General features: G+C 41.9%; 4 protein-coding genes across 7 annotated transcripts; 2 read left to right on the top strand and 2 right to left on the bottom strand.

Moving 5' to 3' along the window:
- Positions 1–85: 85 nt before the first annotated feature.
- On the bottom strand, positions 86–4,346 carry LOC111602443 (coiled-coil and C2 domain-containing protein 1-like). Of its 2 annotated transcripts, none has more exons than XM_023319500.2 (6): positions 3,987–4,346; positions 2,296–3,900; positions 1,802–2,233; positions 1,591–1,742; positions 377–521; positions 86–311 (listed from the first exon to the last, which is right to left on the bottom strand). In XM_023319500.2, the coding sequence occupies exons 1-6, from the start codon at positions 4,041–4,043 to the stop codon at positions 186–188; spliced, it is 2,517 nt and encodes an 838-aa protein (XP_023175268.2). In that variant the 5' UTR covers positions 4,044–4,346; the 3' UTR covers positions 86–185. The 2 variants fall into 2 exon arrangements, with proteins under 2 accessions (XP_023175268.2, XP_023175269.2); XM_023319501.2 differs by having other exon boundaries at positions 377–467.
- Positions 4,347–4,445: 99 nt separating this feature from the next.
- On the top strand, positions 4,446–9,948 carry LOC111602444 (ralBP1-associated Eps domain-containing protein 1). The gene is made up of 7 exons (XM_023319502.2): positions 4,446–5,075; positions 5,135–5,563; positions 5,634–5,935; positions 5,993–6,768; positions 6,850–7,328; positions 8,280–8,364; positions 8,623–9,948. Exons 1-7 carry the CDS (start codon positions 4,926–4,928, stop codon positions 9,201–9,203), a joined length of 2,802 nt encoding a protein of 933 aa, XP_023175270.2. The 5' UTR covers positions 4,446–4,925; the 3' UTR covers positions 9,204–9,948.
- A 647-nt stretch (positions 9,949–10,595) lies between these two features.
- Positions 10,596–16,388, top strand: LOC111602493 (enhancer of mRNA-decapping protein 4 homolog). Of its 3 annotated transcripts, none has more exons than XM_023319561.2 (12): positions 10,596–10,812; positions 11,072–11,211; positions 11,270–11,478; positions 11,530–11,954; positions 12,051–12,304; positions 12,361–13,692; positions 13,790–14,097; positions 14,162–14,405; positions 14,847–15,087; positions 15,153–15,318; positions 15,383–15,893; positions 15,954–16,388. In XM_023319561.2, exons 2-12 carry the CDS (start codon positions 11,111–11,113, stop codon positions 16,144–16,146), a joined length of 3,984 nt encoding a protein of 1,327 aa, XP_023175329.2. In that variant the 5' UTR covers positions 10,596–10,812; positions 11,072–11,110; the 3' UTR covers positions 16,147–16,388. The 3 variants fall into 3 exon arrangements, with proteins under 3 accessions (XP_023175329.2, XP_023175327.2, XP_023175328.2); XM_023319559.2 differs by having other exon boundaries at positions 10,897–11,211; XM_023319560.2 differs by lacking the exon at positions 10,596–10,812 and having other exon boundaries at positions 10,819–11,211.
- Positions 16,389–16,962: 574 nt separating this feature from the next.
- LOC111602457 (GATOR complex protein WDR59) lies at positions 16,963–20,749 on the bottom strand. The gene is made up of 6 exons (XM_023319517.2): positions 20,294–20,749; positions 19,986–20,196; positions 19,638–19,921; positions 19,395–19,568; positions 17,456–19,336; positions 16,963–17,380 (listed from the first exon to the last, which is right to left on the bottom strand). Exons 1-6 carry the CDS (start codon positions 20,609–20,611, stop codon positions 17,303–17,305), a joined length of 2,946 nt encoding a protein of 981 aa, XP_023175285.2. The 5' UTR covers positions 20,612–20,749; the 3' UTR covers positions 16,963–17,302.
- Between the last annotated feature and the right edge of the window lie 19 nt (positions 20,750–20,768).

Here is a 20,768-nt window from a genome sequence, read left to right as displayed (position 1 = left end):
ATATATATATATGTATGTATGTATATACATATATAGTACATAACGTGTGTGTGTGTAAGCAGTAAACACATCAAACTTTTGTTGTTGCATTAAAGTACAAGATATTATATATATATATATATAGAAATATGACCAGTCGTTTGTGTGATGATCTTATAATGGGAGAAATCCAGTTTCGGCTGTGCTCAGGCTTCGGCATCAAGGACTAGCCACTTCTCATCGATGTGCTCCATTTGTTTAGTCAATATGGGATTACGTACACGCACCTTGATCTCCAGCTTGCCGCCCACCTGTTTGCGACCATCCATTAGCTAAACATAAAGAAGATCAACTATAGTTTAAAGGTATATCTCTATACATGTTAAGGTCAACTTACATCGTAGGTATCGTGTATATCACACTTGGTTTCCAGCTGCTGCAGCTTCACATTTACTGTGCCAATCAATATATCGGATCGTAGAAATCCTCTGAAACAACATATGGGCAGTTTACGACTTAGTCCACAACAATCAATACTGCAGCTATTATTTTATTTATGTTTTTTTTTTGTTTTGTTTAGCATTGAGCGTAGCATTGAGCGCGTTTTGGAATGGAATTTGTGGCGTAAGAATTCGTAAAACATAATTTTTTGTATTAAAAATCATTTGATTTATGGATTTTCAATGTATTGAAACAATGGAAATGTGGAAAGCAGACTCAAAACTAGGCAAAGCTCTACGAAATTAATAAAAATGATAAATATCTAAATCAACTTATTTTCTGCTTCTAATAAACAACATTCTCTAACGGCATTTTAAATTGATGGTTAACACCTGTAGAGCGCTCTTTCTATTATTAACAGCAACCGTTATTCTTTAGCAGTTGCTGTTAGAAACTTACATTAGCTTGGCAATTGCGCCAGGATAATGTGCACAAAAATGCGCACAAATATACCGAAAAAAATTTGTGAAAAGTCACTCTAATTAGAATTTGTTAACATGAAAATAAAATCCAATTTGAATGATAACTTGCTAATAAGTGCTAATCAATGCAAATTCATATAGGGGGAAATACTAAGCCTAAATACCGTATATAACTCGAAATATACCAAAGTGAAAAAAATACTAAAAGTTGGCGGGTCAATTGAACGTCTTCAACTCAAAAATGTATTTTTTATTATATTAAATTGAATTGTAACTTGATTATTAAATATAAATGTATAACACCATATTTGATTTCTATAGGCGAATCTCAATACGTGAAAAATTTTAATTCTACTACAAATAATTGTTCGCATTAAAGAACTACTGATTGCAAATTTAGACGGCATGAGAAGATTTACAGCATTCAAAATATACAGGAGTTTGTCTAAATATCTAGGATTTATCATAGCTATAGCTTTAAGCCCACATTTGGAGTATATGTATACTATTAGAGAATGTCGCGTGCAAGTTATTTTCGACGCAGTTCAATGAGTTTCTACTTGGTTTATTCTCTCTTCACCTTGGTTAATTGATAAGCAAATGCGTTAGGCATTAGTACGATTTAATAGTTATTATATAGTGCTCAATATTATGCTTGATGTTAACAACTGAAAGCTCTCAAACTTACCCTCTCGAGTAGATCTCGAATTTGACGCCATGTCTTCTGAAGATACGTTGAAATTGACGATTGCCGCGCTGGATATCCACCTTAAAGCGCTCGTCGTAGTCGGGACTGTCCGTATCCTTGATCACATTCGTTTTCGTTCTGAAGGCTTCATCCTGCAGCAGCAGAAAAAAAGGTATTAAAAAGCGACAATCAGAAATATCTCAAAATTTACATTCAATAACGGAAATTCAACGCGAACATAGGTGTCCACATCCTTGGGATTGGCCACGTTGTAGTTGATGCCCCGCACAACAACAATTTCTAGTTCGTTGTCCGTCAGATCCGTGTTGCAATGGACAATGTTAAAGGAACGTTTCTCATAATGGAATTTCGGCAGTGTTTGATTCTTGCGCTTCGAATAGCGCACCAAATCCAAATCCTTTTGCACGGTCAATGCGAGATTCTCAAATCGATTCATGCCGGCTATGTCGCCCATGGCTTTGTGATGGTCTCGTGTATTCTTGCACATCATCAGCTGCTTGGCCAGCTGCTCCTCGATGCGCACACCAATCTCGCATATGTCATCATTTGGATCACAGTCTTCGGTTGAGACAATGGCAAAGGATGCTTCCAAGTTGTCGCGTTGAGAGGGTGGAACAGGCAGCTATAAATATAACAACATATAAAAATATTATCAAAGGATTAATTGAATCTTGCTCGACTTGCCGTGCTGAGATCCACGGGCAGGCCGCTGCTCGCCGCATTTAGCAGTGAATCGAATCCTTTGAAGATCTTAAGATATTCCTTGGCCTGATCGATCTCACCCGCTTTCTTTGCAGCTAGGGCCGCCACTTTGAACTCCTTTTGGCGCTCCAGCAACAATTTCATTTGCTGCTCGGCTAGATTACTTTTCTGATGATTGCCGGAGGTGCGTGTGGTTAACTCCTTTGGCTGTGGAGGCGTTGGCGCTTTTCTTGCCACTGTGGGCGTAGCTGCGGCTGAGCTGCCAGGTGTGGTGCTTGCTGTGGCAGGCGATGTTGGGGGTGTTGGATCAGGTGGAGTTGCAGCTGTGGCTGCAGCAGGTGCTGATTCACCTGTGGGCAATGGTCCAAATCCTGGCGGCACTGGCAGCTCCTCATAAGCCACAGGTCGGCCAGCCTTGTATTGCTTTATTGCATCCTCGTACTGCTTGACAATGCGTCCAAACCGACGCGCTTTGCTTGTATTATTCTCTGCTTTGGCAGCCTCCTCCACAGACTTGTATTTGGCCAAACGTTGCTGCAGTGCCTCCAGCATTGTTGTGGCTTCAGCTGCAGCGGCTGGCGGAGCAGCAGGAGTTGCAGCTGGAGTAGGCTCTGGCTCGGATTCTGGTGCTGCTGCTGCTGCTGCTGCTGCTGCTCCCTCCTGCATTTTGGCCATAAATGCTAGAAACTCCCCAGGCGGCGGCGGCATATCACTTAGATCTACCTCCTGGCCATCTTCACACATCTTCACCACCACATCGAACTGCTTGACCACGCCCAGAAACTGTTTTGCAGCAGCTATGTCTCCACTGCGCTTGGCCTGCAATGCAGCTGCCTTGTATTCGCTTTGTCGACTGCGCATTTGAGAGACCAGAGGATTTGCGGGCGCGTCAGATGCAGTTGCCACTGAAGCTGGAGGCGTGGTCGGCGTGGGTAGCGCTGGAGCGGCACGTGTGGGCAGCTTTGGTTGCTCTGGTTCCTCTGGTTGGGCTTCGGTTGCAGCAACTGCCGTTCCTCCCTCTCCGCCCACTGGCTTCACGCTCACCTCTGGTGGAATGTCATCGACATTGATGCTTTTGCCTGCTGCCGACTGTTTCAGCAAATCCTGCAACGTTTTCAAACCTCTGGCAAAGCGTCGAGCTTTTCCAGATTCACCGGCAGCCTTGGCATTCGCCTCAGCTTGTTTATACATATCCAATCGCTGTTTGATGATGGACAATGTATCAACTGTAGTAGTAGGCAAAAACGTCTGCACGGGCTCTGCTTCCTCAGAAGCTGCTGCAGTCGGAGTTGGCTGTTCCTCCACCTCTTCCTCCACGCCTGTTATGCCATGCAGTTCACCAAGTAAGTCGCTATCGTTCTCTAATGCCTCATCATCATCATCATCGCTGACATCACGCAAGCTATCCGCAATCATTTTATCTAAATCGCTGCTGGGCAATAATTTCGGCTTGGACTTTGCTTTGGGCTTTGGGCCACCGCCCCCGGTAATAGCCGCCAGCTCAGCCTCCAAATCGCTATCACCTCCATCATCATCTCCATAGCCAGCGCTTGGATCAAAGTCATCTGGAATTTCCGTCAAACCGAACTATAAATGCAAAAGGAGAGGAGAGGGAAGTCCATGACTCATATTTGTAAATAGACAAATTGTTGGTGTTTGTCTTAGTTTCATACCTGTGATAAATCGTGCTGTCGGCGCTTAGGTTGCTCTGGCCTTTTGCGTGAGAACATGTTTACCTAACTTATATATGTAACACTAAATCTATAACTTCCTTAGGCACTGAAAATCTTTGTTTAAAAATTTAAACACTGAATTGCGTTGCAATCGCCTAGACGGACAATAACAAACTTCGCTGTTATCGATGTTATTGATAGGGGTGGACGATGGACGTACCCAAAAATAATTTGAATATCAATTCGATCACATGTCTCGCGGCTTGATACAAGTTCACCCAATTGAACATACAATATTTATTATTATATTTTGAAACCTATATTACGAAGTTTTAAGTGAGATTTGCTATTGTTCACACAGACACAATAAAATATGGTCATATACACCAATAAAGAATAATCGAATAGCTCATCTAATCAGATTGCAGAATGTGTTCTGCTTGGCATTTCGTGTAAACCTTAAGTAATCGTTACTGTTGATTAGTCACGGGTACACACTTATCGACCATCTTCAGCTGCTATCGATGATAGTGCCACCACAGTGCACAACAGTTTGCGAAAATTTCGTGTAAAATTTACTATTGATTAGACAAATTTGAGCCGTTGAAATAAGACCAATTGGCAAATTGAAGAAATTTCGCTGCCAAAGCCTTGCGGCATGCATTAAATGTGTGAACAAAATTAGCTGGCGCAAGCTAAAGCAAAACGTTGCTGCTGCTGTTGGATTTTGCTGTTCGAATCGTCTTTCAATTTGGAGCCCCGTTTTTCCACCTACGCTGACGCGACGTCAAACGAAGCCGAAGCGCAAAGTGGGGGGAGGCACAGCACAGCTGAGCTAGCAGTAAAGCTGATATATAAACAAATAGAATTGTTGCCTGGCCTGGGGCGTGGCTAGCTTGATACCAAATAGTAATAAGACCCTCAACAAGTTGTTTGACGATGGAGGAGGTAACACTCACAGAGCCCGAGACACGTTTCTATAGTGAGCTGTTTCAATGCTGTGATGTGGAAAGCAGCAGTAAGGTGCCCATGTTAAAGGCAACTGAACTCTTTCGCTCTGCGGACATTGCCAACGAGACAGTCATTGAGGTAGGTCCAATAAATTGTTTGTTTGATGTCTTAATTAATGTGTATATATTGTTTAATAGATCACGGCTTTGGCTGGCATTCCTTCCACTGCTTTGCACATCTCTCGTGCTCAGTTTTATTCATGCCTTAAGCTAATTGCCGCTCACCAAGCGGCTGTGCCATTGCGTCAGGAGCTTATAGCAGCCACTGTGCCATTGCCCTTGCCGCATTTTGGGTGGAAAGAAGCGGCAACAACTTCAACGATTGCCTGTGAGAATGGTTTGGGTGCCTTGCCGCCGCCTCCTACAAATGATCGCCGCAATTCGCTGCGTCGCAATTCTCAGCAGCAACAACATCAACAGCAGCTGGAGCAGCTGCAGGATACATCGGATGTGCCAAGCACTGATTCTGAAGTGGAGCAAAACGAATCTAGCTGCGGCGGCGATTTCGATGAGCTGGCCAATGCGGAGGCTGTTGGTGTCGTCAGCAGCAGCAGCAGCCGCGAACCTGTACGTATAGCTTATCTGTTATCTTATCTTATATATCTTAAATATAAATATCATATTTATCTAATCACAGCGTCGACGTGGCTCACCGGAAGCGTGGAGTACAAATAGTGACAGTCCAACGCCCACAAACAGTGTCGCAGAGCGTCCTTGGGCGCAGGATACGCTGTGGCAAGGATTGCTAGGAGATGAGCACCGCCAGCTGCTGGGCACCGAGGAGGAATCTTCCGATCGTCATAGCAGCGATGATGAGGACAACGAAAGTGAATTGATTACTCTATATCAAATCACTCCGGAACAGCGCGAATATTATAATAAACAATTTAGAGCGGTACAACGAGATCCGCATGGCCTGCTATCCGGGCAGGCAGCGCGGTAAGCTTTGATATCTCTATGTAATCAAGTAATGTTATCTTATTCTTTGTTTTGCAGCAATTTCTTTGAGAAGAGTCGCATACCCGTTGAGGAGCTGCGTCACATTTGGCAGCTGTGCGATGTGACGCGTGATGGAGCTCTTAGTCTATCCGAATTTACGGCTGCTATGCATCTCGTTGTCCTCCGTCGCAATAATATACCATTGCCTAGCAGTTTACCCCATTGTTTGCATCCGAATGTGCTGGCCAAATCGACAACGACAAATGCTTCTACATCATCAACCATACCTCAAGAGCCGCCTGAGGCTGATCTCCTGCATTTGAATGATGACGACGACGATGAGCACACAGACAATACAATCATTAGCAGCACACAGCAGCAACAGCAGCCCAAGCCACGTCTCAATGATAAAAACATTATGAATTTGAGCAGCATTTCAACTTCCTCTCAAGCTAGCAACAGCAGCTCGAGACGAGAGGTGACAACGCCTGTGCTTAAGCATCGCAGCATTTCCAATTCCCCAAATGTGGAAAAGTCAACAGCAACAGCAGCAGCAAGTGGAGCAGGCGGTGCTGTTAGCTCAACGAACGATGCCAGTCAATGGACGAAATTTAGCGAATCTCCCACAACGAACGCCACAGCCACGGCCAGCGGAGCAAATGCAACAACTGGAGCTGCAGCTAATGCTGCTACGGGTGCTGGCGTACCTGCCCCTACTGCCGTTTCTAGTCCCGGTTTAAAACCAGCTCTGTTTGATATGAAACGCACTGCCCAGGATGTGGGCTCCAATCCTCAAATCTTGCATCCTGTGCCTCTACGTGTGACACCCATAGGTACATTATCTAATAGATCCATATATATATATATATTTACAGATTTGCATTTGTTTATCTATTATATTATCTGCTTTGTAGGCACAGCCATTGCGTCTTCAGGCGATCCATCAGGTCAACAGTCCATTGCCGATGTGGAAGGTGTTGTCGTGTTGCGCGAGGACAGCCCCAAAGCCATAGCAACCACAACAACATTAACAACAGCAACAATGTCATCATCAACAACATCAACTACAAGCAACACACATAACATTCAAAGGGAAAGCAACGATCTTCGCGCCATTCAAAGACCGCAAGCAAAGAAGCTGCCAGCAAAGAATAATATTGGCGCTCTGCCGCCGCCGCCGCAAAGAGAGCCAAGTATTGGCTCCCTTGGTCTCAGTGAGCCACCAGACCAGGCGACGCCATTGCCACCGTCTAGCTATGCAACGAGCTCCACATCATCTGTCAAGAAGGAGCCACCGCCTTTGCCGCCGCCACGCCCTCATCGTCATGCACGCAGTAGCAGTTTAGATTTGAATAAGTTCAAAATTGGTGCAGCTGGTGCCCAACAGCCTGAGGTGAGTCAAGTCATTTTAATGAATCGAACTATATATGTATATGTGTATGTTGTTTGTCTGTTGTCCAGTACGAAATCATGTCCCATAAACTGTTTAAACGTTGTGTTCCAATTACTAATAGCTAGTTAACAGCTATTGACAGTCTTAGGCACAAACCATGTTATACGACTGTTAATATGTCTCGTCTGTTGTTTAACATGCCATTGAAATACTGTTTATCCGCGCTTAACTGAACACATTTAATGTTTATTAAGCATTGCAGCCAATTTAACAGACATTCAAATGTTAGTGTTCTGTGCTCACTTTTACTTAACATTAGGTTAACAGCATTTGACACTTGAAAATTACAGAGAATGTTAACTCTTTTAGCATTACATTTAATATAAGAAGTTTTCATTAATCTCACTTTGCGGGTGTTTCACATGGTATTGCCTTTCTCTTTCCCTCGTTCTCTCTCTCTCTCTCTCACTTTTTTCTTTGTTTTTGAAAAGCGATAATTAAAAGTTAATTTTTAAACAAGTTTTTCAAAAGTCTCGTGTTTCTTAACAAATATTTTCAGTTTTTAACACAGTGTGCACTCAAATAGAAAACTGCTAAAACAAAAAAAAATTATAAAAAAATCAAAATAATCAAAATCAAATATAATTCCGAGAATTGAGAAATCAAATATAGAAAAACAAACAAACAAATATATTTTTTTATATATGATTTTGTAGCTTTATATTTTCTTTAGCGAGTACACACTGTATTGCGAATCATTTGATTCTGCGATAATATAAAACTGTTTCGGTACACCGAATTATATTTATTTATAGCTCAAAGCTCAAATTTGTTTGTGAGAGACGTCTGCCCATAGTACACACATATATTAATTTCTTTATTCACGTATTTTTGTAAACAATCTGTAATATATATACATATATTATATATAAACCCCCAACTTTAATTAAGATAACCGCGCAAGCCAGCTTCGATATGCAAACCTCAACGGGTTTTGCCGATTTCACGCACTTTGCCGACGATGCGAATGTTGTAAGTGTTTCACATAAAGATACATAATCTATCTCGATATATAACTTGAATGAAATTCACAAATGCATTCACAATTGGCCGTAGCTTTTTACTACTGTATTTATGCATCCCAAAATTCAAGTAGCTTTTGCCCAACGGCTTAACAAACTAAACTAATACACTATACACTTGCAGCTGGATGCCAGCAACAACAGCAGCAACAACAACAACAACAACAGCAGCGGCAGCAGCAGTAGCAACAACAATAGTGCCACAGCAACAGTTGCTGGTGCTGCTGAGCAGCAGCTGCATTCGCTGCCACCTGCACCACCGCCGCCCGCTTTTGTGCCGCCTATTACAGCGCGCATCACGTTGCAGACGCAACAACGCATTTCAGCTTTTGAAGTTTATCGCAAGCCACAGACCCCGGCGCCGATAGCAGGAACAGTAGCTGCTGCTGCTGCAGCTGTTGCTGGACCGGCAACAGCAACAGTTGCTGGCCAGCTACCAAGCGCGGAGAGCTTTGAGAAGCGTGTAACAGCAATTACCGATTCATTGCGTCATGTGTCCTTCAAGCAGAATCAAACGAGCACCACGGAGCTCTTGCAGCGTCTACGTGAGCAGAACAGTTCGTTGCTGCACCTGTGCAACGATTTGAGCGACGAGCTGCTGAGCGTGCAGACACGCAAGGAGGAGATGCGTCTTAAGCTGGAGAGTTTGACAGCTGCAAGTGGAGCAGCAGCGGGAACAACTGCATCCGAAATGGATGTTAGCACACGGGCCGGCTCCTCAATATCAGCGCCAATGACGGCGAATGTGACGGGCGGCTCGTCCGGCTCAACGGGTGCCTATACGAATGTTTAAATAAGCAGCCGATTTTATTGTTGTTTCTATTTGTTGCAAAGAGAATAAGAAGAAGAAGAAAAAACAAAACATGTGAATTTCGCAGCTTAAGTTTTTATTGTTTTGCTATTTAATTGTAGGCTAGTTAAATCTCAAAAATCATGCAAACATCTTTGTCAAGCAACAATAACAATAATAACGCCTCTTATAGAATACATACATATACATACATATTTATGCAGATTAAATTTATGTATACTTCTCTTTAGCGCACACAAAGCTAATTGAACTAATTGTTAAAAAATAAATGTGTAAATGTAAATGAAAGAAAGAAAACGAAAAACCTAAAAAAGAAACTCTGCACCCTAGTTGAAAGGCGATCACCAAGTGGCGTCGAATGCATTTGAAAATTGCAAAACTGATTGAACATTTCTTTTTGGCTGATTATAAATACAATTTCAATCTTATATTTAGTTTGTCCGAAGGCAATATATCATTATTTATTAACTAATTCAGTTTTGCACAACTCGAAAAGCGAAAAGAAATCCTGATTCTCGACCTTCTCATTCATTCCGGCAATGAAAAACAAAATTATGTAATGATAATGTGCAAAAAGTTGTAACTTTTCGTAAGCCAGGCTTAATTGTTTAAGTATTTAAAAAAAAGTTAAAAACAAAAACAAAAAAAAAAACTAAGAAGTATAAATATGTAACCAATTTAATTTCCTTGAAAGCTTAGCTTAGTTAAGATCTTTTTTTGCAAAACCTATTTTCTACGTATACACAAATTGATATTATGTAAATTTTGATCACAATTTCTTTAGCAATTGTATAAAAAAAACAACAACTGAAACTAATTCAAGATTTATTTAATTTACCGGACCACTCAAGTATGCGAACTTCGAATTTATAAGATGATAAATACGAGTCTATCATCATTTGAATCTGCGCTCGCGGATTTTCTTTTGCATACTTCAACTATTAAATATATAAATTTATATATAAATATATCAAGAAATGTATATTATTTCTCTTGTCATCAAACAAAATAAATCTTCAATTTGTTAATCATTTTCAAAAATTTACAATCTACAAAAATTGAATGCAGTGTTAAAAACAAAAATATAAGACAAACAAAAACATAAAGTGATATTAAGCACTATGTAAACATATTGTTACGTTGCAACGTAATGAATGCGTATTGTTTTGAGGGATATACATCTACATATATAATAATAAATGTATTAAGTTGATGTTACAAATGCTAAAAAAGGCAATAAATAATATGCTGTAAAGGCAACATAATAATATTTTAAATTATTTTATAATTAGCGCCACATTAAATGCAACCCTGTCTCCGTTTTGCGATAACAGACGCATGGCTGTTATCGATTGTGCTTTGTACACCGCTACACATCTCTAACGCTTTGCGGCATTGGAGCAAATTTTCGCAAAATTTGCGATACAATTTGTACGTGTGAATTTGTTAACAAATTGATTGTTTAAATGGTGTAAATAGCATTAAACATTTTGCTCCGTGCGTGCTTCATATATGTGATCAACTTTTGCACGACCTGCGAAAGTATCAAACGTAGCAAGCACTAGATTGAAAAACTGCTGCTCAAGTGCAGGTTAGTTTACGTTTACATCGATACACAATGGGGAAAAAGTGCTTTAAAAAATGTTAACATATATAATGATCTATTCTTATTTAGTAAAGTGTAACCGTCAATGTTAATCGCGCTCTTTGCGCTTGCACATTTGCCAATCTTTCGTAAGCCATTGCAATCATCATCAAGGTGTGGCAAAGGCAAAAGCAACACAACAATAGCAGCAACAACAGCAGACAACGCTCACTTAACGGCATTAACAAGTAACTGTAATTTACAGACAACTGGAACAAGTATTCTAATTGGAACCCGCCTCAATATGAGCAACAGCAACGACCAGGATAAAGGAGCACCAGAGGCAGTCGGCACTATCGTAGCTGCCAATGGCAATCAAACAGATGCGAAGAAAATTGAAATAATGTATGTTCTCTTTACTTTAATCACTTTTACCATTATTTTCAATGTTTCCTTATAACAGCAATTTTAAACCTTTTGATAAGCAATGCTGCTATAGCATCAAAACGAATCATACAAAAGTTTACGGCTGTGGTGGCGCTCATACACGCGGATCCTCCAAGGTGAAGCTCAAGAATGTCGTTGACTACAAGTGGGAACATAAATACTATTATCCGGGTCATTTGGTGGCCGTACATCGTGATGGAAAGCACCTGGCTTATGCGATCAATGGTTAGTGATAGATTTAGCTAAAAGAAATAATATTACCAAATCTTTTTCTAGTTAACAACAAAGCCACCGGCATGGAGGGCATGGTGCGCGTGTGCAACACAAGTACCAGCCAGCGGGCACTCATCAAAGGCATGAATGGCGAGGTCTTGGATCTACAATTTGCACATACCGAAAGGGAGCGTATCCTAGCGGTCATTGATATGTGTTCGCTGTTTGTGTATAAAATCGATCTAATCGATAGTAATTTAATATGCAAACTTGTGTTGAAAGTGGATGATCCCATTGTGAACTATGTGCCCGAATATGATATGGTCTCGTGGTGTCCCTATGTAACCAACAGTAACAACAGCAATAATAATACTAGTGGAAACACTGCTAGTGGCCATGAAGAGGATGATGAGAATCAGCTACTGATTTGGTCACGCAGCAAACAATTTCAGTGCTTCAATGTTAGAATGATTATATCAGAGTATGGTGTAAGTAAAGAAAGTCCCAAACGCAAATGTCTGCCTTGTTGCTTATCGTTTACATATAATTGTTTGGCCTATTTCTTCTCTGATTTAATTGTGTAGCGCGGACAGATTCAACCTTCGTCTCTGGAGACAGGCTATTTAAAGATAGAGGAAGATACGTTAATAACCTGTGCTGCTTTATCGCCTGATGGCACTACCGTTGCGGCTGCTTGTTTGGATGGCTTGGTGCGGTTCTATCAAATTTATTTGTATGACGTGCGCAATCATCGTTGCCTGCACGAATGGAAACCGCACGATGGCAAGCCGGTGGCTTCACTGTTCTTTCTAGATAATATAAACAAACCTGTGGAAGAGTAAGCTCTCATTAATATTTAAGTGTTGATAAATAGTAATGTTTGCTTTTTTACAGTGCCTATTGGCAGTATGTAATTACCACCAGCGATCATAACACAGAGATCAAGTTGTGGAATTGCTCTCTATGGGAGTGCTTGCAAACGATTAATGTTATGGCCTCGGTACCGCCGACTGTACAGCCAGGCATGTTTATAGCTGGTATAGATCGCAGTGCCAACTATTTGGTTATATCCAGTCTGGATGCTTTGGCTGTATATGTCATGCAAATCAGCAGCTGTGGCGGCAATGAACAAGTCAGCGATAGTGGAGATTCCGAGAATGGCTGTGATGCTCATGATTCGAGCAGCAGTAATGCGGGCAGCAACGATTTAACAATACGCATACAAAATATAGCCGAGTTTAAATTAAGCTCAGGTATACTATCGTTTTCCATAGTGAATGCGAGCATGCGTCGCCTAAAGAGCACCAGTGAGAGTTATTATCCATTTGAGGAGCCCGATGATTATGATGATGAGAGTAACGCAACCACTGATGCTTTGGTGGTTCATATGTTTGTGGTGCAGGCTAAGAGTTTGCAGGAATGCCAGATTATCTATCAGCCTTGCAAGCCGACAAGAAGTTTGAATAGCAGCAAAAGCAGCGCAGCCAGCAAGAAGCGTTCGCTGACTCCGGATAAGCTTCTCCATGTGACTGAGATTAAGCAAGAACCATTGAGCACTTCTCCGAACTCGCATAACAGCAGCAGCTGTAGCGGCTCGGGCGCTGTACCACGCGATGCGCTCTTTTCCAAATCGAAACGCAATTCAGTTGGTTCGGTAGTGTCGGTTGCGATTGCTGCAGCAGCTGCCCCCTCAGCCATATTACAGGATGCTGCAACCACAAATAAATCACGTTCGGTTTCGCCACAGTATGGCAACACCTATTCGCAACTGAATCTCATGACTCCGGATGCATTTAGCGCTAGTGCAGCGAGCATTGTGCTTGTGAATCGTGAAGGAGCTGATACGAACACAACAACCACAACTGATCAATCTGCCATCAATTCTCAGGTGCTGCAAACATTGCGGATGTTAGCCACAGTGACAGCCAAGGGGACGGAGACAGCCAACACTAATCTTCTGAATCTAATCAACAATACGCATATTGAGGATCGCGAGCAACAAAAGTTGAAGGAGCAAACGGATGCACGCAAAAAGTTCATAGCCATCGATCGAAATCCGGAGCGTAATGCAGCCGAGAATTTAGCAAGTGGTGGCTCAAGTCCAAGTCGTGAAGTTCAAGAGATTATGGCAACACAAGAGGATACAGATGATTATGAACCTGAACTCGAAAATCTGGAATCGGATGAGGACAATCCATATTTTATGATTTGCAAAACGGAAAATAAGTGAGTGAGAAAAGCTAAAAGAACCATTAAGTAGACAACAAAACAATAATATATTTTATAATAATTATATGTTAAATTTTGTTTACTTCTCTTTTAGAACGGACAATGAAATAACTAATTCAGCAACGGTCGAGGAAACTGCTGCAGCATCCAATTGGCTCCCACAAGATACAAAACTGCCTACAAAGAAGTCTGCTGAATTGCAGAATGCGGCCCAAATTATGTCGCAAGCGGTGCAGCACAAGAACAATGGCAATGTACCCCCAACCCTGGGCAACAGCAACAGCAACAACAACACGACAACAACATTGAACAGCAGCAACAACAACAACAGCAGCAACTGCAGTCATAATCAAACAGCTGAGAATTCCTCAGAAGTGAATGCAAAGCTGGAACAACTCTTGGGTAATTAAAGTAAAAGTTTATTAAATGATTAAAATTTAATTGTTGATTGTTTCGATATTTTTAGAACTAGTGAAAGCGCAATCACTGCAGCTTAATAAGCTCGAGCATGAGGTCTGCAAGATGCAACAGCAACAACAGCAACAGTTGCTGCAACAACCGAACAGCAGTGCTGCGGCTGCCATGCAGCCAAAAAGCGTTAACGAGCTGGCATACAAAATCGAAATGCAATTGTCCAAACTAATGGAGCAATATCTAAAACGTTACGAGAACGAACACAAAAAGAAACTAACCGAGTTTTTGCACGCGCGGTAAGAGAAGAGAACGTATGAGCGTGGAGTGAGAAAGAGTGAAAGATGTCCAGTAGAATGGATTTTTGATAAGCAGTGAAATATCTTTGTAAATGAAAGAAAAGGAAGGTGATTTAGCGTTAGCAAATTGATTGTGAATTGCATCGAGAGATACGAGCAGAGTGCGAGCGGTACTAGAACCGTTTGAGAATAATCTAGGGTGAGGGTAGTCTACAACTTCAACGTCTGAAATTTTGAAATTTTTCGAAGCAGAGCGTATGAGATACTTTATAAGTTTAATGATATCTTAGAGATACATTTTTAGAGTGATTTACGTAAGACTTATGATCAAGATTTAGTGATGGATAGATACTCTGTACTGCATATTTGTAGGACTTAAGTATTACTCTTATACTATTATATCTTTTCATTTATTTCTCTTCTTATATCGCTACACAAAAGTGAGACTCAAAATCGTGAGCTGCGTGATTCGGTGCTGCAAGTGCTTAATCAATATGTTATGAATCACTTTACGGACATTATTGGCAACGTTTTAAATATGGAGCTGCAACGGCAGCTACTGCCACGTGTCAATGCGAAAATGGATCAATTGCAGAATCAAATGCAGCTGGAAATTGTGCAAAAATTGAATGTATTTGACAAGACGGTAAAGGAAAATATAGCACAGGTGTGCAAGAGCAAGGTGAGTTATAATGTAAACTAATTTTTATATGCTTCAATAACAATAACTTTATGATTTATGATTAGCAATTCCTGGATGCCTTTGGCAAATCCGTACTCATTGGCGTACAAACAAGTCTGCAGACGGCGTTCATAGAATCAATGAGCAGCACTTTAATCCCAGCCTACGAGAAGTCATCGCAAAATATGTTCAAACAGTTGCACGAGGCATTCAGCGTGGGCATTAAAGATTGTAAGATTGCAAAATCAAATAAGTATTGATTATTTTATATAAATGTATGTATTTTCTGGAATAGTCATGGTGGAATTTAATGCGTATCTGCAACACATGCCGCAGCCACACAATGGTGAAGAGTTGAGTAATAAACTCGGCCTCTTAAAGCAACTGGTGGAGACAAATTTACTAAAACATCGTACTGAGCTAACCGATGCGATGCTGGAGACCCAGCGCGAAGTAAAAAGCTTAGAGATCTTACTTGCTCGCCAGGTGCAAGAGACCATACGCACAGAGCTGCGCAAGCATATGGATAATCAGAGTATGGCATTACGCTCGCAGGCAGCAACGCCCGCGCCCACATACGATTTGCGAGAGAGTATAAAACAATTGCTGCTCGCGAATCAAATCAATAAAGCCTTCCATCAGGCATTGCTGGCCAATGATTTGAATCTGGTGGAGTTCACACTGCGACATACGGATCGCATGCAGGTCTTTGCGCCCGAAGGTTGTCGACTCGAGCAGAAGGTTTTACTATCGCTTATACAGCAAATATCTGCGGACATGAGCAATCACAATGAGCTGAAGCAGAGGTGAAGACTTAATAGATTTATTTATCCAAATATTTAATGCTTCTTTCATGATGTTTGCAGCTACCTCAACGAAGCGTTGCTGGCCATAAATATGTCGGATCCCATCACACGTGAACATGCACCGAAGGTGCTATCTGAACTGTATCGCAATTGTCAGCTATTCATCAAGAATTGTCCCAAGAGTCCGCAATGCAGCAATGTTCGATTGCTCATTGCTATGTGCAGTGCTACATATCGTGATCAATTTAAATGATATAGCGAAATGACTGCAAATCCCATTAGTTGGCACTGACAACAACTCAAGCCCCTCACACACTCACACACACACATACACCCACACGTTTGTAGCTAAGCAGCGTTAGCATCGTGTTTAGCTCTAGCTTCAATTTAAACTCTATAAAAAAACCTTTTCCTCAATATATATATATATATCCTTATTGTCGTAAGCTGAAAGTTTTAGCCACAATTTTTTCATATTTCGTTACTATTTGTTTGTGTGCGTGTCTTTGTTTACTTTTTAATTTTTATATATACATATATTTAGATCTTAAATCATGTTCTTTATGTTTTCAAAAAAAAAAAAATTAATAATAATATATATATATATAAAGATGAGAGATGAAAATTGAGGAACGTACGTGATCAACAAATTGCAATAAGTTTATCCTTTTCTGATATATAATTTTTTTAAATATTGAGTATTTTTCGTTGCGCGCTTTCATTTTCCATTTATCATGACGCTTATCGAAGAGTTAAATACATGCTAGAAAGCAGAGCTATAGAATTAAAATTTTTAAATCTACATATTTTTCAAAAAACAAAACGGACTTTCTAAAGAGAGGGACGAATAATTACGATGATTTCTAAACAAACATATATTCAGAACTACAAATAAATGCGTAAATATTAAGCTAAGCGTAAAAACAAAACAAACAAATTTAATAAGAGTAAAAATTTAATATATATGTATTTGAAAAACAAAACAAAAAAACTAATAAATAATTATTGCATCCGGACATTGAACGTTTTCGCAATTGTTTAAACAAGCTAAATGCAAATGTTTTTACTATTTTTAAGAAATATATGGGTATCTTTATGGATTTTTGTGTCGATCTTGTGATGCTTTCGATTTTTAAATCTGTCGATTTTTTTGGAATTATAAATGGGTTCCTATTATAGAATTTAGTAAGAGTATATAGACTTAATATATATTTCTTAAGATCATCTATGCAAATGTTACAAAATGTCTTGGAGACTAAACAAAAAACCTTTATAACTATAACAAAAACAATTATTTATGTATATTTTGATTTGCACAGCGTCAAGTCGTAAATAAGCTAGAAAGTTACTTCGATTGGGAGTAAATGTATAGCTATTCCAATTGGGAGCAGCGAGATCGTCTTCGATGATCAGCTAATTAGGGCAAGCAGCTCGGAGGTGCGTTGCAAACAGTTGCAGCCACAGCCCGTAGCACAAACGATGTGGCGCTGCAAGAAAACGTTATCAAAATTATTTCTCTAGAATATAGAATATAAATATATGTATATTTGTATACAACTCACCTCAAACCACTGCGTCATGTGCTGCATGTGACCGCCATGGCCACAAGAGAGGCAAGCATTGGCTGCTCCTCGCACAGGCAAACAGCAGAGTATGCAAAACAAAACGGGTCGTTTGCAGGGCTCACATTTAGGCGTGCGTTTGGGCTTGTTGCAGCCGCTGCATTCGGTGACAAACTCAACGCCCTGTGTGGGCGATGGTGTATGTAGCGTATGCTTGAGGATTAGCGCACGCTTGGAGAGCAATTGCCAGCCGAAGAGCACATCCGCATAGGCGCGCTTAAATTGATCGAAGAGCGGCATCTTAGTGCGTCGAATTAGAGAACATGCGTAGGCATCTGTCTGGCCAAGCTTAAAGTCCAGCCAATCCAACGAATCCGACCAGGAGTTGCTGCGCAACTGCTTTAACTGCTGCCAATTGCTGCTTGATGAACGGGGCAGCACCGTATGATAAGGTGAACGTTGCGAATGTAGCTGTGTGGGCAACCGGCAACCGGCCACATCCATAACGCCCATGAGAGCAGCGGGACACTTGTCGAAGAGGCAGGCGAGGAGCACTGCGATTTGTACATCACCAGCGGTGGCATAGTGCATGATCAGTGATTCCAGCAGAGATTTCTTAAACGGATCCTTATAGAAGAGCAGCTCGCAGCTCATCGATTCGTGCGGCGAGTGCGGCGTTGCTATCAACTCCGCTAGCAGCCATATAGGCAGCAAATCTAATCGTCCATTTGCACGACATATTTCGCCGTTGAACCGACACGTTGCAGCTATGTTTTGCTTGTCCAGCATAAAATCGCGTGCCATTTCGCGATTTATATGCAGCAGCTGGCTCGCATCGTAGACATGGACAACCGGTGAGGTGCCATTAATTTGGCGCATCACGCGTTGCTTGCCCTGCAAACGTTTGCAGGCGATCATCCGCTCCTGAAGGTAGTACGATGCGTTCGGATCACGTTGATTGGTCGTGGTGGTCATCACATTGCCCAGCAATCCGCTGCCATTGATGACGCTCAAGGTGCGCGGCGTAAGCGATTGCGTCTGCTGACGCAAAGTCAAACGTTTGGTATTCAACACCTGGGCAAAGGTGGTCAGCATGCCAATGGCATTGAAATGAACGCCCGAAGTGCGCGGAAAAGGGATGCACGCATCATGTAAAGCACTCAACAAGGCGCCCTCTAATCTAGGCGATTGCAGCAACAGTTGACTACGATCTGCCCCAATACCCGAAACATTTGTGACACGTTTTTTCATGGCGGCCACGAGAGCACGTAAACATTGCTCCAAACAGCTGCGCGATTTCTTGACACGCTGCAACGCATTGCTGCGTAGCACCTTGAGTAAGATGTTGCTTAGCTCGCTGGAGAGCGTTGTGCCTTGGCACAGTTGAAACTCGGGCGGCACATTCGGACTCGGGTAGGCAGTGGGAAAGGTTACCTGCAAGATGATCGTATGATCAGCGGCGCAGATTTTGAAGCAAGCATAACGCTTTATCGCGCACAGCATATCCACATCTACATGGGGCATATTCGTATTCAACAATGAGAATTCATGCTGCAGCGAGCAGGTTGGCTGATCAGTTAGCGAGCGTGCAATATGCGTCTCTTCCCTTCTCGTATAGACACCGCCGAAACTGGGTGAACGAGCCATTGGCAACGTATTTGCTCCCACTTGAAGGGTGGCTGTGGTTATGGGTAGCGAGGCAGCAGCTGCCATTGGACGCATCATAAACTCTGTTGACAATTCATTTAACTCGTTCTCATAGCGCGGCGAGGCACGCTCCACCTCCTCATCTTCGTCGGGCGAAGGCTCGCATAGCTTCAGCATATTATCATCGATCTTCCAAACGCGCAGCGTACGATCCCGCGACCAGGTGACCAATTCCTAGCATGAACAATGATTATTTACTATCAGCAAAGGACTCAGATATATAAGGTCTCACAATTTCTGTAAAGTTCTCGCGATTGGGTCGCCAGGCAAAGTCGAGTATCACGTCTGTGTGCCCCACAAATGAGCAAATTGGATCCGTTTGCTTGCTGTTGCTCCAGAGCAAAAGACTATTCTCTCCACGGCCCATATGCGGCACCACGATGCTAACCAAGCCGTTTCCAATAGGCTAAACAAATAATGAATAATGAAATGAGATTGAATAGGAGCTATTTGTATAAAATGCAGCTCATCTTACTGTATATCTGGCACGCCAAACGGGCGATAACGTTGTTATTATCTTTTCCGCTCGCCTGGGATTGCAGACATCAAAATATTTAACGGTGCCATCCTGGCTAGCTGTGGCTAAGCACGTCTCTCGCCTGTGACTCCAATTGATGCCATGCACTCGATTTAAGTGTGCTGTTATATAGTGCGTTGGACAGCTGCCTTTGCGTATGTCCCAAATGCGAAGATCTCCATCATGGGCAGCAGCCAGCAGATTGCCAGAGACCCGATTGAAGCCCACCTGGGTAGCACCCGCTGAAAGCAAACAGACCAAAGAAATAATACAATTTATATTGAACGCATATCAATAAAGCCTTACACATGCAGACAGCATTCAAGGATAAGGCTGGTTTGCGTGGATCACGTAAATCCCATATGTGGGAGAACGTGTCTATTGAACAGCTAACTAGTAAGTTGGAATTCTTGCTATGCCAATCGATATCCGTGACTGTGCGAGTGTGTCCACGCAGGGAATTCTCATAGTGCGGTTCGGCGGGACCCCAGCGAACGATGTCAATATTTTGACTGGTCTGCATCGCAATCACATAAGGAAATGGAATTTACATTATCTTATTGAGTATAGCATTCATATAACTATAATCTATGGAATATGACAGACACACTTACCGCGATGGCACAGTATTCACGTCGGCTGGGACATATGGCAAATTCTGCCACAGATATATCATATTTGGATTGGCGTTCGTGGCGACGCAGTGTGCCATCGTCTTGACCAAGACGCTGTAATGCTAAATGACCGCGTCCAGCTAGCAGCACCCATTGACCTGAGTAGTCCACCGACATGGCCGTTGCCTGGGAATCGCGATGTTCGTAGCATTTGTTGCTTTGTCTGATTATATGCGTCTGTTCGGAGCCCGTGACATTTCGGTCATTGCTGCCGCTGCCGCTGCCACTGCCAGCGCGTAGGGTCTCCGTTGGCGGCATGCTAAATTTTATGTGGATGATAGTGCCGTGTAAAAGAACAACATAAGATGTGCTAAATTTAAGTAATTTTTACTAACTAAAGCACAAAACAAAACAAACTGATAAGAGAAGACGAACACGAACAATAACAAAAGACAATCTATCGCGATTCCTTAAC

The sequence above is a fragment of the Drosophila hydei genome, unplaced genomic scaffold, assembly GCF_003285905.1.
Source record: "Drosophila hydei strain 15085-1641.00,03,60 unplaced genomic scaffold, DhydRS2 tig00000172-arrow-pilon, whole genome shotgun sequence".
Lineage (NCBI taxonomy): Eukaryota > Metazoa > Arthropoda > Insecta > Diptera > Drosophilidae > Drosophila > Drosophila hydei.
Note: the sequence above shows the minus strand (reverse complement) of the source record. Positions and strands in the feature narration are given on the sequence as shown.